This window comes from Dermochelys coriacea, chromosome 3 (assembly GCF_009764565.3).
Source record: "Dermochelys coriacea isolate rDerCor1 chromosome 3, rDerCor1.pri.v4, whole genome shotgun sequence".
In the NCBI taxonomy this organism is placed as follows: Eukaryota; Metazoa; Chordata; order Testudines; family Dermochelyidae; genus Dermochelys; species Dermochelys coriacea.
Genome location: NC_050070.1, coordinates 58,702,454 through 58,726,010, shown reverse-complemented (window position 1 = coordinate 58,726,010; position 23,557 = coordinate 58,702,454). Strand labels below are relative to the sequence as shown.

General features: G+C 40.0%; 1 protein-coding gene across 1 annotated transcript in view; it reads right to left on the bottom strand.

Moving 5' to 3' along the window:
- CD109 (CD109 molecule) overlaps window positions 1-23,557 on the bottom strand; it is a 139,868-nt gene that overhangs the window by 66,641 nt on the left and 49,670 nt on the right. Inside the window, exons 6-10 of the mRNA XM_038397201.2 lie at window positions 7,508-7,547; window positions 6,374-6,458; window positions 3,481-3,577; window positions 2,101-2,239; window positions 1,588-1,697 (exon numbers count right to left, since the gene is read on the bottom strand). Coding sequence (XP_038253129.1) covers window positions 1,588-1,697; window positions 2,101-2,239; window positions 3,481-3,577; window positions 6,374-6,458; window positions 7,508-7,547 — 471 coding nt within the window. The remainder of the gene's footprint in view (window positions 1-1,587; window positions 1,698-2,100; window positions 2,240-3,480; window positions 3,578-6,373; window positions 6,459-7,507; window positions 7,548-23,557) is intronic.

Here is a 23,557-nt window from a genome sequence, read left to right as displayed (position 1 = left end):
CTGGTGTTTCTACGATTCTACGATACTGACTCTGACTGGTAAATGGAATGGGAAGCAAGACAAAGCAGGCATGATGGGAAACCTTCCCCTTTCCAACTGTGAAGATTACTAGTGTTCTTGTGAAACCACTGCAGCACCCTGCTGCTAAGTATGCACATTGAGCCCCAGTAGCAACAAGGGTTAGTCCAATGTCTAAGTCACGTGTAGGAGGAACAGAACTGATTCAGACATGGGCTCATCAAAAAGCCAGAGGAAAAGAAACTGCACAAAATTTGCATCAAGTCCCAAAATGAGCACTCCCCAGTATACAACTTCTCCACTTCAAATCCCACAGTTACCTTCACAGATTATATCAGTTCTCACATTCCATCAATCCCTTCCCCATAGCATATCCAGTCTCCTCTCCATCCCACACTCCATAAATTCATCCCCCACACACATACAATTCATCTCTCTCCCTCCCACTACACTGTTAATTCTCCGTCATCCCTCAGTCCATTAATTTGCCTTCCTCTGTGTGTAACTCATATTCAGAGCTCCACTTATCAGTAGCTGCCCCTTTTGTGTGGATAGCTGACAATCTCCCTCTTCACTTGTCAGCTGCTCAGCACTGCTACCAGCTTCCTCCAATACCTCCCTCTGTGCCTTGCTTTGGAGGATAAAGTGGGTGAGGGCTGGGAGCAAACTGAGAGGATGGTAAGGGAAGGGAGAAGAACCAAAAGCCAAAGACACCTATTGTGAGGCCATAGTCTTCAGCTAAATGGTGAGGTTAGGCTGGTCTGCTATGAATGCTCATATTCAGCACTTGCCATTTATCTATCTGGATCCAAGTTTTACACAGCTTCAGCAACAAAAAATTTCACTTGGCTCATTTCAACAAGCTTTAAAGTGTTTCCCTTTTACATGGTGCAATTGTGGTTGCCTGTTAAATGCTGACATTGTCATAGAGTAGAAATCCTTTTATCTGTCTAGAATTGGGAACATGAGATTTAGTTAGATGACAGGGTTTTAGATAAAGGAAAAACACAGAGGACATAACCCAATTTCAGAAACCAGAGGATTTTACATAAGGAGGTGTTTGGATAAATAAGTTTTGTAAGATTCTATAAAACAGCTAAGTAATAAGCTAAGTAATAAGTGTATGTTAGTAAAAACACAAGATTCATTAGCTAACAGAGTTATTTAAAAAATCCAGACTAGCTATAGAGTGTTCTGACTGAACAAAAAAATAGGTATCAAAATGGAAAATAATCAGCCCTGATGCAAATCCTAAAGACTCTGTGAAAAATCTCTTTTCCTCAAGAGCCTTCACCAACCATCTCCAAATATATTCCACATACCTGAGCCAATGTCCATTCTACAACATTTCCTATTATTTTATAATTTTCTAGTGCAAATGACACTCATGCTAAAATTGCTGGCATGAACACAATGAAATAAGAGATGTCCTTAGAATAAATCTGTAAATTCCCCCTAACACTCAGCAGACATTTTTAAGCTAAGCAGAACCATAAAAGGAACACTGATTATTTTTCTGACACAAGAACTATCTTGATGAACAAACCATAATTAAATAGAAGAACTTACAGTAGCTGTGAAGTTCAGAGAAGGCTTTAGAGCTCTAGCATAGTCAGAAAAGTCAATGATGTAGTCATTCTGCTTTGGAAATACAGTGGTGCTTGCATTCTGCGTGATTCCTGTTGGAGTAATCATGAGTGTTCAAAAGACATGATTTCATGTATAATCCTTCTGAGAGGCTTCTCCCAGCTCTTCACGATACTGAGGAAACTCTCTTTATTTCAATCATTAATTCCAATCACCTCCATTTCTACTGTTGTCACTATGCTTCCCACTGGGGACTCCAGTGCCCTGACAATCCAGGCATACGCACTGGTACCCTTTCCTGCAGCACCAGATCCCTGAGGCTGCACAGTACTTCCATGAGTTACATACCTCCATTCCACACATTTGCCATCCTCCCTACTCTCTCCCATGATTTGAAGGTTACAGCTTTTCGAGCCCTTCTGCATATAAACAAACTGCTAGCATATGGGTCCATCGTTTGTTTTCTATAGCAACATCACATAGTAAGTAACATACCTGTAAGTGATTCTGTAACTACAGCTATAATTTCTGTTGGTCCTCTGTAAACTATATCACGCTGATACCGTGCATGTTGGACAGTAGTTAAGTTTTCAAACTCTAAGTAATTAAAAGTGAAGTTCACAGATCCATTTATCTATAACGAGAAAACAAAGATCTTAATTTGTTTGACTGGATTTTTTCCAATGGAGTCATCAAAACTAAAGGCACTTAAAATCAAAACAACTTTTTTATACATTATTTCTAGTTAAATTGGATAGTACCCTCAATAAAAAACTACAATTACAGTTCATGAATGAAGATATTAACACTTTGTTTTCGTAATCATCATTCTTATTTCAACAATAAAAGTCTTTTAGCTGTAAGCGACAATAGGGTCTGATCCTGGCAAATTTTGATGTTTTATTATGAATATTCATTATCTATACACTGCCAGATTATTAGTGCATGGTGTTCTATAGTGAAATAGAAATGACAAGTCCCTGCCCAAGAAGCTAAGAATTGGAGAATATGATCCTGTAAAAGGATGTGGTTAATTCTCCATCACGTGAAGTCTTTAAATCAAGATTGGATGTCTTTCTAAAATATATGACCTAGGTCAGCCGCAAGATATGGGCCTGATGCAAGAATTACTAGGTCAAATACTTGGGCCATGTTACACAAGAGGTCAGGCTAGATTATCATAATGATCCCTTCTTGCCTTAAAATCTATGAATAAAGTACTGAGCACCTACTGAGACATAGCATAGTGAGAGATTACAGTAAACAAAAAGTGAGCAGAGATTAACAGAATGACAAAGGTTACAATGGTGAAAGACTGTGGGATATACTTATTAGTTATTAATATCTGTTTGGTAGTACCCAGCTGTAGGATTATGACTGAGGCCTCAATGTGCTGGCTGCTGCACATAACATAATTGAGACAAGATACGTACATCTTGTTAGTCTATATAAGGGTGAGGGAGTTTCTGTTGGCTTTTTCTTTTCAATTTATTGAATGCATTAAAATGTTGGGAGAAAAACAGGCAGGTATGGGCACCAGCAATGGATGAGTAACAGGAAGAAATGAGTTTAGATGAAAGGTGTGAAGGAGAATGTGGATGATTGGCTCAGGGTCAGGAAAGATGCTTCAAGTACAGAGGGTGATATAAAAAAAGGCCTGGAGTGGTTTATGAGAAAGAACAGGAGAATCAACAAAGAGCAGTGTGTGAGCAACAAACAGGAGGCAACAGAAGAAAAGATTCCCAGTGGAGCAGAATGTGTGTTGATAATTGTTGATGAGGGTTTATTCCAATAGTTCATCTTGGCAGTGAAGTGGATGCAGAAGCAAAGTTCTTACGTTCATAAGGACTCTACAAATTGTCAACAAAGACTCACCTCCAATGTTTTAGTAACATTTCTCTTGCTCCCCCAATAGGACACAGGAATGCAAGTGACTGTTACACTTCCTCTCACTGGCTTTCCATAAGTATACCTGAAACATGACAAGAGAGATCATATGAACCATTATCACATGGCTTTGGATTTCTGAAGAATTTACAAGACCGAAGAATAAATAAAAAAATGTATCTGAGGGATTAAATAAACCTACAGTACTTTGAAATGATTAAAACTGGCATCAGCTGAAATTCATCAAGGGCATGAGCCCCCAAATTGTGAGTGGGGGATGTGCACAGAAGTGGAAAGTACTGCCCTTTTCCCCCACAGCCACTTGGAAGTCCATTATTATTATAATAAAACATTTTTCATCCATAGCAAGGTGCTGTACAATCTGAGACCAATCAATATCAAAATAACTACAGAAAAACAATTAGTCAGACTTTTTACATTTCATCATTTCATAATAATTATGACATTAACCCACAAGAAATAAGAAAATGTCAAACTTTTAAAATTCTATTGAACAAAATGTGAATGTTGCACAATTTTAGTGCTGTAGAGTTTAAAGGCTGAGAGGGAGGATCTTGTGTGCCCTTTGAGGATTGCACTAATCTTACTAGATGGAGCTAATAAAGAAGGAGACCCCAATTTATAATATATGCCTGGAAAAGTAACCATAAAGTAATAAATTGATCTAGCATTCTTCCAAAAAAGTCCCCAGGCATCCTAAAATGCAAACATAATTAAAAACAGTAAACAAGTCTTTTCAATTTTAATCTGAAAGCTAGAACAAATTCAGGTTTCTGAATGTCATTGGGAAGCTTAGTTCAAGTATTGTGAAGCACAGATACTGAACTGCTTTTCCGCAAATGCTTCCAGATTATGTTTAAGAAAAAACAATAGCTCATCAGATTCAGACCTCAAACAACCGCAAGGGAAATTAAAAAGAGCAAATCAAAGAGTGACTCTGGGCCAATATTATTAGTAAGTCTGCAAGTAAGCACTTTAAGTACTGTACGATCAATAAGGAATTACACTGGCAACTGTTACAGAGATTTTAAAACAGAGACACTGGGAAAATATCATCAAATATCCTAATTCCAGGAAAAACTTTCACAACAACAGTCTGCAGCAACTGCAGTCTTTTAGAGGACAGGCTGGAAGACCTAAAAATACGAGTTACATTAATCAGCTATAATTAAGGCTAAGATTTTGTCATGATTATTTTTAGTAAAAGTCACAGACAGGTCACAAGAAATAAACAAAAATTCACAGAAGCCATGACCTCTCTGTGACTTCTACTGCTGCAGCTCCCTGATTTCCCCCACCACTGTGGAAGCTGGAAGCTGCTGGTGTGGGGGGGGGGACCTCCACCCACAGCAACTGGGAACTGCAGGGTGACCATATTTCCCAAAGAGAAAACGGGACACCCCCAGCTGCTTGCCCAAAGCATCCCCCCTGCAAGACTGTCACTCGTGGCTGGAACCCTGAGGAAGGCCCCCTCAGGAGTCTGTTCCTGTTGCTGGAACATTGCAGGGGGCCCCCTGTTGCTGCTGTCGGCTGCCGTTGGAGCCCTGACAGAGCTGGCTGCCGGCTCCAGAGTCCTGCAGTCCTGCACGGATTTCATGACTTCCATGAGCTCCGTAACATAAACGTACCCTTCGCTATAATGAAGCCTAGAAATGACAAAGTCATTGGGCAACATCCCTGTGTCTTTCATATCTCAATCTGGTAATTTACAAAGATGATAAAAAAACCTGACAAATCTGAAGACAGTGTAAATCTCAATGCTTTTTTTCCAAAGACAGTTTACTTGAATTATCATAAAAATATCACTGGATACTGGAAGCCATGCCCAGTATACAGCTAGGACCTGAAAACTTCAGAATTCACAGAATCCTCTGACATCCAAACCTGTCTGCCTTGCAACCATCAGTCACAACTGTAACCATTCTATCACGGCTAAATGGAAGAGTTAAGTAAACCTATACACATAACACTGAACCCCGACTCACACTGGCAAATTCTAGACATCAAAGTATCTTAGCCATCTATTTTATGGGTTTCTAAGTCCACTCATCTCCATACGAGTGCCTTCCATGTAACATAGATTGGCAACAGCAAAGTCCCTTGTAAACTTCATGGACTCTCTAGTTCATCTGCCTTTTGGAATTACAGAAAACTCTATTTGGGATGTTTTGGTATGAGGGTTTTTAAGAGGGATGGGAAAACTAGATCTTATTTTCACTCCCACAGCCCAGTAACACTATCACAGATCAGTGAAAGAGCCTGTCACAGTGCATAACTGTCCTGGGCTGTCGAACAGTGGACTGTAACAGATTTAAAATAATGAATAACAACAACAAACACTGCTAAATGCTCTAAAGCAAATGAAAGAAAATCAGCTGCAATTAACAAATATTTATAAACCTTTAATAGTGACAATACTTAGCACTACTGTAGCAACATGCATCTAAGAATTTCAAAATGCTTTACAAATGTTAATTACATTTCAGTTCCTCCCTCTTCACTTGCAATTTCAGTTCTCTTGAAATCCAGACTGAACTGTTTCAAACAAAATGAAGCTATACATGAATATTATTCCTCCTTTAATCTCCTTTTCCCACCACTTTAGGAGAAGTAATCTGCCATTTTTAAAAGCAGATTCTAAATTCTCTGGTCATACACCATGTTTGTGCCACACTAAGCACACTCTCATGTTCAATAAATAATAATATCTAAATTAGAAATGGGATGAAACACTCATTTGTCACCTTTTAAAATCCATATTATGATTGATTTATAACTACTTTATAACATAAAGTAACATGAATATATATGAATTGTATTAATCCAGTGAGAGAGTTGTATAAATTTATGATTTACTTACTTTGCAGTGACAATACCAGTAAAGTCCTTGTCTTTCAAAGGATAATATAATGATGTTGTAAGAGTAACTTCAAATTTTGGTAACACTACAAAAAAATCAAAAGCTAACATTAAAACATATCAGAAGTATTAAATTCATACTCAGGAGAGCAAGTATCAATTTTTTAAGTAATGGGGTATTTCAGTGTAATGATGATGGATTCTCCCATCACTCTGATGGACGAGTGATTTCACTGTAATACAGATTGCATTACTACAGCTTCCTAAAGGACATCAGGTAGGACACATTTTTTGAACCATAACTGGTGTGCATCTAAGGCTGATCCTGCACTGAGAACCACACACAGACTGCTGCACCCATACAGAGCCAAACTGACTTTGATGAGTCTCAAGCAGACATGGAGGTCCATTTGTGCAAATACACTTGCAGACTGAGAACTAAGGTATCATTCCTTTCTCTCTCAGGTCAGACCTGAAAAAAAAACTACTCATCAATTCAGTCTTTACAGTACTATCAGTGAACTTAAAAGACTACACAGATGATAGGGTTTCATTTGCTCTAGTTCAGTTCACACTGATCATCATTTCAAAGTTAAGAATGCCTCCTCGCGGCATATTAGCAGTGACTTCAGTTGGAGTTATTGCCTTTGTTCAGAGCACAGAGCAGGAATCGTGCATTCAGATAAGCAGGGAACATCCCACACAATCTATATCCTCTAATTGCTGTTGGTGAGATACTGACAAACTGAAGTCCTCACTGTTTTTTCTACCACTTTTCCAATTTTTATCCAAAATATCATTGATTAAACTACTAAATGACATCCTGATCCTGCAAGTTGTGGGTCAGTTTCAGAGAGGTAGGAGATGCAAGTGGGGTTTCATGTCCATATGTCACCAAGTAATTGTTTATCTCCAAGTGTTTAATGCCAGATACTGATACCTGAAGAATCGAATAACGCTCTTCCACAGGAATCAATTTGAAGTATGGGGATTATTGTGATGTGCACTTAAAAAAGACACCCATCAATGTAGTATCTGGGCTCCGTTATCGTCTTTACACAATATAATACTTTCCCATTCCCAGAAAAGAAGGATTACAATTTTCTGTCTCTGAAAGCACATGGACCACACTTACCATATTCCATCACAGTAAATCTTTGATAATGAGTTTGATCCTATAGAAAAACAAAACAAGGTATATAAAATTGTGCTTAGATTATTTGGTTCATTATATCTACTCTGACCCAGTCCCACACTCATTCAAGTCAAAAGAAAGCAAGATTTCAGCTTACAAGTTAAGTTATAATCATTGAAATTATGTCATTTTAAATAATGACATAACAAAGAACCAAATATTGATTTATAATGTCAGTGAGGATAAGTAATATTTATTTATTTACCAGAGAGACCACCAGTCAAGGATCACAAGCTCCATTATGCTACATACTGTAAATACACACAATGAAAAGATGATCCCTGCCCCAAAGAGTTTATAATGTAAATCTAAGACAAGACAGACAAGTAATCTTAAAGTTCTTCATTAATTTAGTAATCTGCAAGATTCTGTTAGCCCTGTGTGTCCTGAACTGCTTAGTTTCCTTAATAAATAATAATACTTAGCTCTTGTATAGCACTGTTCATATTTTAGATCACAAAGCGCTTTACTAAATAGACCAGTATCATTTTACATCTCCACTGGCTTCAACGGAGATACATCAGGGCTGAACTTAGCTCAATTACTTTTGTTTATTGGATTAAAACAAATGGATGGAAGAACTAAGTTTTCTATACAATATATAAAATTGCTCAAGGCCTCTCCTTTCTATTTTCTGTCTTTCTAATTCCTTCCGTTGCATCCTGATTTTCTCCAGGATCACAGTTTAAAAAAGTAACCCTTATGTGGCACATTTAGCTATGTGACTATAATGTTTCGGTTTTCTGTGCACTGCACTTTTAAACTTCTATTCTAGTATTCAGAAATCAAAAGCCATTTTTGTTCTCAGAGACTAGGGCAGACTGTCCAAAGAGACACACAATCTGTGCTCTCTCTCTGAGACTTTACTTTTGATTTCATTTATTCTATTGTTCTCTTCATCTAAAATGAAAGTCATTGCACCTAATAGTACAATCGGTCTGTTGCCTCTTTGTGCACATAACCCTTGATGGAACTTTTAACTTGTGCATTGTTACACTAAAAGACACTGCCAACATTGCAATGGTCTGACTGCTGATTTACTGATGGTGACTTACAGTCTATAAAGTTCAGGATGACCTGCAAACAAACACGTGGATTAAACTTTCTTTCAAAGCAGATGCATTAATCACTCATATTTCTGTTTGCTCCTTTCTAAACCATATGGGATATATTAATGAGCATTCTTTGGTGATAAACAACAGATCAGTTAAAGAAACATTAAGACAATTGCTAAGTTAATATGTCTGGTATCCTGGATCTCACTGATCATTCCGCTTTCCAGAGCCAATAAGCAGATGCTATTGTGGAAAAGAGGCTTAAAACATGATGTGTGAAATGAAATAGTCCCAATTTGTCTTATCTGAAGCAAAAGTATACCAACAAGCTATTGGTTAATATACACTTGTAATGCCAGAGTTCATCTGAAAATGTAAAACAAATGTAGGTATTTGTTCTGCCCAACTAATTGTCCATGGCTTGGCTTTGATGGCTTTGAAGTAAGATTTCAAGAGAATGTTGTTGCCTTATATGAAATCTCAAGAATCAGTCTCAAAGATTCTGAAGCTTAGTGGGAGTTGGAGCCTATCTGAATGGATTCCACAGCCCTTGCCATTTGGTGGAATCTAGAAGGGAAGGTCAGATCTGGACTGAACGGAGCTGTGGTCCCAACAGCTATATGAGTTCCTGCATTCATCTAGAAGTAGTTCATTAAATCCTCACTGACTGATGGAATATGGGTGAAGATATTGGGCCACAATGGAGTGGCCACCCCAAAAGTCTCAAATGCTAAGTATGGCAGGGGAGGGGAGAATTAAAAGTCTCACCCCCAACAGTTTACAGGACTCCACGTGGAAAGTCTGATCTGGGCTGGGTGGAAGGGGCCTGATTTAAAGGTCTTACATTCCTACTGCTTAATAGATTCCAGGTGAAATCATGTTATCTTATTGTTAATTTCTTTGTTAATAAAACCAAGCCCCAGCAAGGAGCAAGCTTCTGATGTATCTTTATATATAAATACTTACTTTTCCTAGCGACTTATCTCTAGCACAAGGTAAACTCAGATTGTCTGAATTCTGAGCAATAAATCTGAGAGCAATGACCAGTGGAATAGCTGCCTTATACTTTACTAAGGACTTGGCTACATTTGCGAGTTACAGCGCAATAAAGGAGCCCTGGGCGCACTAGCTCACTACCCATCCACACTGGCAAGGCACGTAGAGCGCTCTGACTCCACAGCTACAGCGCTGCTGGTACTCCACCTCGGCGAGTGGAATAATGTTTGCTGCGCCCCCGCTGGAGCACCGCAGTACAGTGTGAACAAGGTGTTGCATTACTACACTCTGATCAGCCTCCAGAAATGTCCCATAATCCCCTTAAGTCAAGTGGCCACTCCTGTCATTGTTTTTGAATCACTGCAGGAATGCAGATATGCCCTTTGAAAGCTCCGTTTCTGACAGCCGGCTGCTTATCTGCTCCGAGACAAAGCAAGCCATTAGTGTGGAATGCTGGGTGTGTGAGAGAGAGGCGGGAGGCGAAGGGGGTCTGCTGCTATTTGAACTTACAAGACAGCATGCTCTCAGTCCCCTGAAAACCCACCCTCTCTCCCCCCACATACACACAACACACTCCACCTCACCTCCCCCATTTGAAAAGCACGTTGCAGTCACTTGCATGCTGAGATAGCTGCCCACAATGCACCGCTCCCAATACCGCTGCAAGTGCCACAAATGTGGCTACGCCAGTGCGCTTGAAGCTGTCAGTGTGGACAGACTGCAGTGCTTTCCCTACCACACTCTCCGAAGGCTGGTTTAACTCAAAGCGCTCTACCTCTGCAAGTGTAGCCATGCCCTAACACTCCATGTATGTTTGAAAAGGTGCTATCACGGCCTACAATTTCCACAGTATTAGGTATCTTAAAGAAATGACAGATACTGCATTTTACTGTATGCCTGATGCTTATTAAAGGCGTAAACCTATTCTAGGAATTAAATTAAATTTTACCTATAAACAGTCCATTTTGCTGAGCTAAGCATTAGCAGTTCACTGCTTTTATAGCCGGGAAAGGGGAGGTATTTTCCTTCTTGAAATAAGTTTTCTTGAAATAAGCACTCCATTGCACCAGTCTGGGACTGAAAGAGTTACTTGTCCCTGCTAGCAGCAGAAGACATAGATTAAAGTGAGTTTAGAGCTTTTGGCAGCAATTTCTTTAAGTTGACAACTTCCCTGGCAGCAATATCAAAAAGTCAAAGATTCATAGAATCATGGAATGAAAAAGATCCTACTAGGTCATCTAGTCCATCTGTCTGTCAAAATGGATTGTTCCCTAGTGTGCATTTACCAGTGATTTGTCCAATCTAGTTTTAAATATGCCATGCAAAGGGACTTCCATCACTTTCCTTAGGAAACTATTTCGTAAACTAATAAATCATACTGTCAGGAAATTTTCCTCATAATCACATCCATTTTCTCTGAATCTTACTACCTTACTTCTAGCTAAAACGCCAAAAACTATGCTAAATAATTTCTATTCCTTTTTGATGTTTATGCCCTTTAAATATATATTACTTAGTAAATGCAAGTATAATCTTCTTTCCAACTCCAAACCTACTGACTAAAGAATTCCATCCAGCCCACTAGGGATATTTTTAACTCTTCTTTGAATTCCTTCCCATTTAATTTGTTTCTATTAATCAGATGTACAAAAATAAACACAATATTCCAGGTGTACTCTCAGCATGGCTACAGAGAGAAATTATTACTTCCCTGACCCAAAACTGCTTGCTTTGTGCATGCAACCAAAACTACATTGGCTTTTTTTTCCCTACCATACCATATTGCAGGCTCATATCTTGTAAATTGTTCACGGCAAGGACTGTCTCTTTTGACATATATTTATAGTGTGCCTTGAACAATGGGGCCCTAGATTCTAAGCTCTATTATAATACAAATAAATAACAAAACAATCATAGTAGTGAAGCACTACCAACTGTCATCCCTACTTATCTTTCAGCATGACAACTTTCCAGATTTTTCCTTCTTCATTGCATAGCTGTGTTTTGCTGGAAAACGTGCAAGCTGATACATGTGGGAAAATATAATTCAAAGTTGAATTCTATTTTGTTATTCTCTGCCTGCAATAGGCTGGCAGTGTTAGCAAGTAACGACCTGGCTAAAGAGAGGTTAAATAAATTAGAGCTGACTGCTGCAGCTGATGCTAGCCTACCTGATATAAGGGTACACCCCTGGGATAGAGGAAGCTAGGGATTAGAAGAGATCTGTTTACTGGTAAGGCATTCTCTGTGGAACCCTAAGGAAAAGCTTCAGGCTGGAAGGAGATAACCCACAGTCCTATAAGTACTGTGGGTTAAATCCTGGCTCCTCTGAAATCAATGGGAGTTTTGATACTGATTTCAGTGGTGTCAGGATGTCACTCTGCATGTTGTGCACCAGAGTATAGTAGTGGTGACTTTACTTTGAGACTGTAGTAGTTGTGTTAAACCAGACTCAGGAGGGCTGAGCTGTTTGGATTGGATAGGGAAATAGCACCTTACAGTTTACAGGTTTTTTCTAAATATTAGTAGGTCCTTTTCTATTATCTGTAGTGTCTGCATCTCCTTTCAATTCAGTAATATCTCCAAATGTCATTAACATTATGTCTGCTCACTCTTCTAGTTCATTCATATCTTATTTAATAGGACAGGACCTAATACAGAACCCTACAGTTCCCTGCTAATCACCTCCTTTCAACTCAATATTTTGCTGTTTATCCTAATCCTTATTTTGTGGTCACTCAGCTCGTTTTCTATCTATTATAGAGCGCATATCTTATTTAGGTTGAAATAAGTGAGAACATGATTTCATAAGACAGTATTTCAAATGCTTTCCTGATATCCAAATATTACATCTATGGCTTTCCGCTACATTTTTTATTCTGTTCCCATAAAAATGTGGTTGGTTTTTTTAATTCATGCTTCTCACTACTGTTCATGTTTGTGTTCCATTGTTTTCCTTGAGATAGAAGTTAGAATTGTGGGGAAATAAATGTCAAAAACATTCTTCTTTTTTAACACTTGCCTTTCTCCAATTTTCTGGTGCTCCGGTCACCATTTAAAACTTAGCATTTACCAAAAGTAAAAAGTGAATTACTACAGTTACAATCCTGCTCTGAGTAACAATTGTTGTACTTCAGAAACCATTATGTGATAACTCTTAGTAAATGTCCTGAGAATTTATAATCTAATCTTGAGATAAGATGTAAGGAGAGAGTGATAGTGAGAGGGAAGGAGGAAGAGAAGTCAAGTACACGTGAGCTTTGCTCTCAATCAGCAATTCTCAAATTGTAGTATATGTTGCACTAGGAATGTGCAGCCCACAATGAGATGGTACAAGTGTCAATTAAAAGTATAGTGTCAAAACAAGAATCCATTAGAACTACATTGATTAAAATCATGAAGATTGGGCACCGAGTACTTTTGTGTCTTAGATACAGTAGGCTTGGTCTTGAAGTCTGAAAATCTCTACTCTAAGGGGTAATTTTTGTAAAGGGGAGGGGCAGCAGTGGTGGTAAACAATAACAATAATGCTGGCAGCTATAGCATGCAGATTCCATCAGGCACCAGCCTGATCTGAACCTAGAGACTTTCGTTCTTCTGATTGTATGTTTGCTGGCACTGAGGTAAGGGCCTTATGAACTTCAATAAGATGCTCCTTCCCCAACCTGACACCTAAGAGAAAGGAAGAAAGCCTGCTTGCCTCCTAATGACAATAAGAGATCTAGGCTCTCTGCCAGGTGGAATCAGTTTGGAGGCCTTCTTAAATGGGACATGGATTATTATATTTTTTAAAATTTTGGTTTTGGCATTCCCATTCCATATCCTTGTACAGATTCTTGACCCATACTACCTGAGTGGGGCTGGGAAATAAAGATTAGTCTTTTCACACAGATCAGTATCCACTAACTCAATTAGCTATTGTGGCACCACACTCCCACCCCTCTTTCCTAAATCAAACATTAACCAAAGATAATTAGAACAAAATAATAATGCTAATTAATAACATACACAGAAACATCTAGGGTACAGGACATGGTAGAGGATCTGAACACCTATGAGAGAAGACAGGACTGCAGGACTAAAGTGAAATCTAAGTGATTAATTAATTTCTTGATAGATTTTGGCATGAAAAACTTAGAAGAAATGTAGGGAAACATGAGTAATTTGACAGCAATGTAATATCTATCATAAGGGCTTCAGACTGTAGATACTGAAGCCAGATTAATGTAATTATACAAACTGTGAGGCATACAGGAGCCTACAACAAAACACAGTAGAATGCCTAGCTGTTTGAAAAGTTTTTTCAGTTGGAAAATGCCATTTCATAGCATTTGTGGCCAGAAGGGACCACCAGATTATCTAGTCTGCCCTCCTGTATATCAAGGTCACCAACACCACTCAGTACCAGCACATTAAACCCAGCAACCAAAATTAGACCAAAGTATTACAGCCCACAGGAAACCAGATTGTTATGTGCCACTGGCAAACAATAGAAGGGAATGAGGCCCCTACAATCGCTGGGGAAAGATTAAGTGAGATATTCCCAGATAATCCTGGCAAGTGACCCATACCCACACAATGCAGGGGAAGGGGAGAAAAAAACAATGTTACTGCCAGTCTGCCTTGGGGGGGAAATTCCTTCCCAAGCCCACATCCAGGGATGAGTTAGGGACCCTGAGCATGTGAGTAAGAACCAGCCAGCCAAGCATCTGAGAGAATACTCAGAGACACCTCATAGCCCTGGCCTTATCCCTACCCAATGTCTTATCACCACCCCTGGCCATCCCCGATGCTTCAAAGGAAGGAGATAAAAAATAAACCCTCCCAGAATATACTGGGGGAGGGGAGAGAAAGCCCTTTAAGATCCCCGCCAGTGGCTGACTGAAACCCTGAAGCATGAGGTTTAGGAACACAAAACATAATCCAGAAGTGAGCCCCAGGACTGCTGAGCCCTGACCCTTACCATCACAAGCAACCTCATCATACAATTGCACTCATAAATCTGTCCAGCTCTCCCTTAAAACTAATTCAGTTGTTTGCCCCCACAACTCCTATTGGGAGGCTATTACAGAACCTCATCCCTCTCTCTCTAATGATTAGAAACCATCTTCTAATTTCCAGCCTGAATTTGTTCATGGCCAGTTTATATCCATTTATTCTTGTGCCAACGTTGTCCTTTAGCCATATCCCCTCTCAGCCTTCTTTTTGCTTGACTAAACAAGCCAAGCTCTTCCTGTCTCCTCTCATAAGACAGGCCCTCCATTCCCCTGATCATCCTAGCTGCTCGTTCAGGTTTAAATTATCTTTCTTGAACATGCATGCCCAGAATTGTACCCAGTATTCCAAACGAGGTCTACCAGTGCCTTGTCCAATGGCATTAATGCTTCTCTATCTACCGGAAATGTCTCACCTGATACATCCTAGTATCACATTTGTCTTTTTCACAGCCACATCAGAGTGGTGGCCTGTAGTCATCCTGTGATCAACCCACACACCCAGGTCTCTCTTCTCCTCTGCCACTTGCAACTGATGAGCCCCTGGTTTGTGGCAGAAATTCTTATTATTAAACCCTAAGTGCATTACTTTGTACTTTTGTACTATTGAATTTCACCCCATTGCTGTGACTCCAGTCTTCAAGGTCATTCAGATCTTCCAGTATAATATTCTGATCCTCCTCTGTACTGATGATGCTTCCCAACTGTGTATCATGAGCAAACTTCATTAGCACACTCCTACTTTTTGTGCCATGGTCTTTAATAAAAATATTGACTTAGATTGGTCCCAAAACGGATCGTTGAGGAACTCCACTAGTAACCTTCCTCCAACATGATAATTCACCTTTCAGCGCAACCCGTTGCCTTCTCCCCTTTAGCCAGTTCCTTATTTACCTTACAATGCTTGTACTGATCCCCATCTTCCCTAATTTAATTAATAATTTCCCATGTGGTATTGTGTCAAATGCTTTACTGAAGTCCAAGTATATTAAATTTACTGCATGCAGTTCCTTTATCTAAAAAAATCAGTTATTTTCTCAAAGAAGGAAATCAAGTTAACCTGACATGATTTACCTCTGGTAAATCCATGTTGCATACATCGCCTTTACCATTTACCTCTCTGAATTTAATTATTTGTTCCTTCACAATTTGTTCTAAAACCTTGCATACTGCTGAGGTCAGACTAATGGCTCTGTAATTGCCCGGATCACTTTTCTTCTTTTTCTTAAATGTAGGTACAACGTTAGTTATTCTCCAGTCATATGGTACTACCCATGAATAGATAGATTTATTAAAAATCCTTGCTACCAGACTAGCAATCTTATGTGCCAATTCTTTCAGTATTCTGGGATAGAAATGACTCAACCTCCCAATTTGAGCGCATTGAACTGAAAGTTTTTCTTCCACCTCGAATGTGCTAATTTCCATTTCTAGACACCCATTCCACCAGCCATACTGCCTTAATGCACATGTTTCATAATCATCCTTACTGACTACCAAGGCAAAGTATTCATCTAGGTTTTGGACAATACCTAGACTATCTTTAATCTCCTTCCCATCTACACTGGCCAATGGCCCATCCTCATCCTTCCGTATTCTCTTTTTATTTACATAACTAAAAAAACTATTATTTATTTTAATTTCCTTGGCAAGAGTTAATTCAGCTTGACTTTTAGCCTTTTTCACTTTATTCCTACATTTTCTAACCTACACAATGTAGCTTTTTTGTGAATCATCCCCTTCTTCCATTCCTCATAGGTGCTCTGCTTACTCCTTTTAAAAAAAATTTTAGGTGATTATTCATCCAGCTGGGTATGGAGCCCTTCCCTACAAATTTTTTCCTATTGCTGAGGGTGCAAATTTTCCGATAGTTTTTGTATAACTGATTTGAAGAAATTCCAAGCCTCGTTCACATTTAAGTCCTTGAACTCTTCAGTCTAATTGATTTCTTTAACTAATTTCTTTAATTTCCCAAAGTCTGTCCTTTAGAAATCAAAAACCATAATTAACTAACTGGTTTTGATTACCCTTCCATTTAATTTAAATTCAATCATTTCATTGAAATCAAAAATTTCCATGGGAACATGTTGTTTTTGACAACATTTCATTTAGAAAAAATAGAAACTAAGCTTTTTTGATATGGTTGAAATGTTCGGTTTTAACCTTATTGGAATGGAATGTTTCAATTTTAACGAACACTTCATTTTGATTTTTTCTAAACAAAATTTCATCAGAATTGTCAGGTTCCCACAGAAGCTGTTTCAATAAAACAGCATTTTCCGCAGAAAAACACTTTGTTGAAAAATTTTCAGTCAGCACTATTAGTAAATGAATACAGAATACTACAAATTTGTATATTGTTTCCCCCTGTGGAAATAGAATGTACACTTAAAATTTTGTCTCTGCTGTCAAGGAGAAATAATGCTAAAGCCCTGCATTAGTGCAAAGAACATCATAGGACTTTTCTGTTGCAATGCCTAAAGCATGCAGAAAGAAAAGGAGTACTTGTGGCACCTTAGAGACTAACAAATTTATTAGAGCATAAGCTTTCGTGAGCTACAGCTCACTTCATCTGTAGCTCACGAAAGCTTATGCTCTAATAAATTTGTTAGTCTCTAAGGTGCCACAAGTACTCCTTTTGTTTTTGCGAATACAGACTAAAACAGCTGCTACTCTAAAGCATGCAGGTTTCAGTGCTTTTATCCTAGTTTTCTATTAAGGCTTTTTCTTGGTTATACTGACATCTAGTGGGCAACATTTTTTTAAAAAACTCTACTTCTTTTGCATTGCAACTTACTATCCAGCATTTATCTAGACTAGAGTAACATTTTATGATTTTGTAAAGAATCATTTTTGTTTTTATTTTAATTATGAAGCATATATTTTCTTAAAGGTGTACTGTAGAAGCTCCCAATCCTGCACTGGAAGCTGCTAGGGGTTGAATCCCTGAAGTCATGCAGAGTCGTATTAATAGGGACCTATGAAAATCAAAATTTCATGGACTGTGCAGAAATAATGAAATTAGCCCAATACCATGATTATTCCAACAGCAGGGAGGCGGAAGCAGGCATCTCCATTTTCACCTGCCTGCTGAGGATGCAGCTACTTGTGGGTGGTTAGCTGGCCAGTCCCATCCCAGAGCAGTGGGGTATGGGGCGGTGATAGACTAAATCTATCCAGGGGAGGAGGGGGTGCAGGCTGGGGAAAAAATGTCTCATCGATGGCCAGCGTGCCGAATGGCACCTGAATGAACATCAAGAACCAGCTGAACACATGGATGACCCATATGGTGCTGGCTAGTCCAGCCCAGCTCTGACCCAGGCCACAGGTCTGTGCAGCCAGCAGGGAGAAGAGGTAGCACTGACAACACAGAGATTAGGAGGCCTTGCCCAGCCCAGCCCACGGCAGACCCTGCAGGGCCAGGGGAGACGCAGCAGTGCTGGCTGGTGAAGAGCTGAGACTATCGGCAGGGAGATGAGAGTATGAGCGGGCCTGCCCCAGCAGAGGGCTCGGAGTGTGAGGGGGCCCTGCTCTGACAGCGGGATTGGAGTGGGGGGATGGATCCCAGTCTCAGCTCCTTGCCAACCAGATCCAAATATCAATCCTGATCTGAATGTTGCAAAAGGCCTTTATGTGTACAACAGGCCAAACTAAAACCCAAATCTGAACATCCTAGAATTCTGGGAAAGTTCTGATCATGATCAGTATTCAGATCTTACCATTTGAGCCAATCTCTATATCCTGCAGCAACTAAGTTTTCCCTAATGGTACATATAAGTTCTGTGTAACCCTGCTTGGAAGGATAGCTAGTGAATTTGTATAACTTTACATATAAATAGATAAAACAATTTTTTTCTTTGAACATTTCGATGCAAAGGACCTCTTCTTCTTGAGGCAAATCCAGCTCCATCATCTGTAGCCAAATCAGAGCAGTTCCATTGCACTAGGGTGGAATCTCCATGGGAGCCATACAAAAGACAGCTGCAGCGGCAGAGGAGCCAGCAAACAGAGACAGGGGAGTGTGAGTGGGAGTTTGCGAGGGGAGTTTGTATTGTGGTGCTTGTTTGGGGTTTGTTTTTGCTGTGGGGGGTGATGCTTTGGTGTGGTTTGTGTTTCCCAGATTAACAGGACTTAGGTGGGAAGGCTATGACAGATACGGAGGCAGCACTGGGAGTGACTCCTGTAGTGGAAGACACAATGAGGATGACTGGATGTGGAAGCTGCGGTATGTACATGATCCTGGAGGGGGGATCTGGTAAGAGTTTTTTCTGCATGAAATGCCATCTGATAGAGCTGATGGAGGAAAAGATACGAGGTTTGGAGATGCAGGTGGAAAGTCTGGTTGAATTTAGGAAGGGGTTTGAGCAGATGATGGAGCAAAGATATGAGGTATCTGAAGAGAAAAGCTCAGACTTACAGATGGAAGCAGGGCTGGGGAATTTTGAGGGGAGACTGGGTGAGGAAAGTGGTCAGTGGAAGCATGTGACTAAAAGAACCAGACAGAGGAAAAGACGGGCTAGTGAAGGAGAAATAGAGCTCAGGAACAGGTTTGCAGAGCCGGAAAATGAAGAAGGGCCTCAGCAGGTAGTCGCTGAAGGTGGAAGGGCAAGGAAGAAGAGAAGAGTGGCTAGTTCTATAGGAAAAGGCGAAGAGTCAAGGGAGACTACACCAAATATGAGCCGCAGGAGGATACAGGATGGGTTGAAGAGGATTATAAGGGAGAATAGGAATGGAAAGAACTTGCAGCCAGAGGGAACAGGGGAAAGACTGGAGAATAGCACCGTCACCAGGAAAAGGCAGGTCTCTGTGATCGGGGACTCTTTATTGAGAAGACTAGACAGACCTATAACCAGAGCTGATCCAGAGAATAGAAGGGTGTGCTGTCTTCCAGGTGCTAAGATACGGGATGTAGACCTGAGGTTGAAAAGGATCCTAAAGGGAGCAGGAAAGAATCCCCTAATTATCCTTCATGTGGGAACAAATGATACGGCTAGATTCTCGCTGGAAAATATTAAGGGAGACTATGCTAGGCTGGGGAAGACGCTTAAGGAAATCGAGGCTCAGGTGATCTTTAGTGGGATTCTGCCTGTTCCTAGAGAAGGGCAATAAAGGTGTGACAAGATTATGACTATCAACAGATGGCTTAGGCAGGAGGGCTTTGGGATGTATGGCCACTGGGAGGCATTCATGGACAGAGTACAGTTCTCTCGGGATGGACTTCATCTGAGTAGAGAAGGAAATAGACTTCTAGGATCAAAGCTGGCACAACTGATTAAGAGAACTTTAAATTAGGAATTTGGGGGAGATGGTTGGGAGATGTCCAGGTAATCTCCACGCCAGATTTTAGCATTGAGAGGGAAGAAAATGAAGTAAGAAAGGATACAGCCGTGGGTAGGAGAATGTATATAAGGAGGAAGGGCAGTGTGGATACCAATCTAATAGGTTATACTGGCTGTAGAATGACCGTGCCTAATAGGGTACAAAATGTGAGCAAGGCCAAACAGCAAAAATTAAGATGTTTGTACACCAATGCAAGGAGCCTGGGTAACAAAATGGAGGAACTAGAGCTACTGGTGAAGGAAGTGAAACCAGATATTATAGGGATAACAGAAACATGGTGGAATAGTAGTCATGACTGGACTACAGATGTTGAAGGGTATGTGCTGTTTAGGAAAGACAGAAATAAAGGTAAAAGTGGTGGAGTAGCATTGTATATCAATTTGGGGTAGAATGTAAAGAAATAAGAAGTGATGCAATGGATAAGACAGAGTCTGTCTGGGCAAAAATTATATTGGGGAAGAAAACTAGTAGAGCCTCCCCTAGGATAGTGCTTGGGGTGTGCTATAGACCGCCAGGATCTAATTTGGATATGGATAGAGCTCTTTTTAATGTTTTAATAAAGTAAATACTAATGGAAACTGCGTAATCATGGGAGACTTTAACTTCCCAGATATAGACTGGAGGACTAGTGCTACTAATAATAATAGGGCTCAGATTTTCCTAGATGTGATAGCTGATGGATTCCTTCATCAAGTAGTTGTTGAACCGACTAGAGGGGATGCCATTTTAGATTTGGTTTTGGTGAGTAGTGAGGACCTCGTAGAAGAAATGGCTGTAGGGGATAATCTTGGTTCAAGTGATCATGAGCTAATTCAGTTCAAACTGAACAGAAGGATTAACAAAAATAAATCTGCAACTAGGGTTTTTGATTTCAAAAGGGCTGAATTTCAAAAATTAAGGAAATTAGTTAGTGGTTTGAATTGGATTGAATTTGAAGTGGATTGAATTGAAGAACTTATGGATCTAAAGGTAGAGGAGGCCTGGGATTACTTTAAATCAAAGCTGCAGAAGCTATCAGAAGCCTGCATCCTAAGACAGGGGAAAAAATTCATAGGCAGGAGTTGTCGTCCAAGCTGGATGAGCAAGCATCTCAGAGAGGTGATTAAGAAAAAGCAGAAAGCATACAGGGAGTGGAAGATGGGAGGGATCAGCGAAGAAAGCTTCCTTATTGAGGTCAGAACATGTAGGGATAAAGTGAGACAGGCTAAAAGTCAAGTAGAGTTGGACCTTGCAAAGGGAATTAAAATCAATAGTAAAAGGTTCTATAGCCATATAAATAAGAAGAAAAAAAAGAAGGAAGAAGTGGGACTGCTAAACACTGAGGATGGAGTGGAGGTTAAGGATAATCTAGGCATAGCCTAATATCTAAACAAATACTTTCCCTCAGTCTTTAATAAGGCTAAAGAGGATCTTAGGGATAATGGTAGCATGACAAATGGGAATGAGGATATGGAGGTAGATATTACCATATCTGAGGCAGAAGCGAAACTCAAACAGCTTAATGGGACTAAATCGGGGGGCCCAGATAATCTTCATCCAAGAATATTAAAGGAATTGGCACCCGAAATTGCAAGCCCATTAGCAAGAATTTTTAATGAATCTGTAAATTCAGGAGTTGTACTGTATGATTGGAGAATTGCTAATATAGTTCCTATTTTTAAGAAAGGGAAAAAAAGTGATCCGGGTAACTACAGGCCTGTTAGTTTGACATCTGTGGTATGCAAGGTCTTGGAAAAAATTTTGAAGAAGAAAATAGTTAAGGACATTGAAGTCAATGGTAAATGGGACAAAATACAACATGGTTTTACAAAAGAAAGATCGTGCCAAACCAACCTGATCTCCTTCTTTGAGAAAGTAACAGATTTTTTAGACAAAGGAAACGCAGTGGATCTAATTTACCTAGATTTCAGTAAGGCGTTTGATACCGTGCCACATGGGGAATTATTAGTTAAATTGGAAAAGATGGGGATCAATATGAACATTGAAAGGTGGATAAGAAATTGGTTAAAGGGGAGACTACAATGGGTCCTACTGAAAGTTCAACTCTCAGGCTGGAGGGAGGTTACCAGTGGAGTTCCTCAGGGATCAGTTTTGGGACCAATCTTATTTAATCTTTTTATTACTTACCTCGGCACCAAAAGTGGGAGTGTGCTAATAAAGTTCGCAGATGATACAAAGCTGAGAGGTACTGCCAATTTAGAGAAGGACCGGGATATCATACAGGAGGATCTGGATGACCTTGTAAACTGGAGTAATAGTAATAGGATGAAATTTAATAGTGAGAAGTGTAAGGTTATGCATTTAGGGATTAATAATAAGAATTTTAGTTATAAGCTGGGGACGCATCAATTAGAAGTAACGGAGGAGGAGAAGGACCTTGGAGTATTGGTTGATCATAGGATGACTATGAGCCGCCAATGTGATATGGCCATGAAAAAAGCTAATGCAGTCTTGGGATGCAACAGGAGAGGTATTTCCAGTAGGGATAAGGAGGTTTTAGTACCGTTACACAAGGCACTGGTGAGACCTCACCTAGAATACTGTGTGCAGTTCTGGTCTCCCATGTTTAAAAAGGATTAATTCAAACTGGAACAGATACAGAGAAGGGCTACTAGGATGAGCCGAGGAATGGAAAACTTGTCTTATGAAAGGAGACTTAAGGAGCTTGGCTTGTTTAGCCTAACTAAAGAAGGCTGAGGGAAGATATGATTGCTCTCTATAAATATATCAGAGGGATAAATACAGGAGAGGGAGAGGAATTATTTAAGCTCAGTACCAATGTGGACACAAGAACAAATGGGTATAAACTGGCCACCAGGAAGTTTAGACTTGAAATTAGACTTGAAAGGTTTCTAACCATCAGAGGAGTGAAGTTTTGGAATAGCCTTCCAAGGGAAGCAGTGGGGGCAAAAGATCTATCTGGCTTTAAGATTAAACTCGATAAGTTTATGGAGGAGATGGTATGATGGGATAACGTGATTTTGGTAATTAATTGATCTTTAAATATTCAGGGTAAATAGGCCTAATGGCCTGTGATGGGATATTAGATGGGTGGGATCTGAGTCATCCAGGAAAGAATTTTCTGTAGTATCTGGCTGGTGAATCTTGCCCATATGCTCAGGGTTTAGCTGATCGCCACATTTGGGGTCGGGAAGGAATTTTCCTCCAGGGCAGACTGGAAGAGGCCCTTGAGGTTTTTTGCCTTCCTCTGTAACATGGGGCACAGGTCACTTGATGGAGGATTCTCTGCTCCTTGAAGTCTTTAAACCACAATTTGAAGACTTCAATAGCTCAGACATAGCTGAGGTTTTTCGCAGGAATGGGTGGGTGAGATTCTGTGGCCTGCGTTGTGCAGGAGGTCAGACTAGATGATCAGAATGGTCCCTTCTGACCTTAGTATCTATGTACCCTCTGTATAGTGTGGAATACAGCTCCATGCTGACTTGGGGCACAATACCACACAGGAGGCAGGTGGGAGCAGGACATTGGCTGGCCAGGGACAGAGTTGGAGCAGAGGGAGGCATGATAACCATCTTACATGTGAAAGCTGTTGACTCTAGGAAGAGGTGGCACAGATTTGGGGTGGCACAAATAAGTGTATAAGA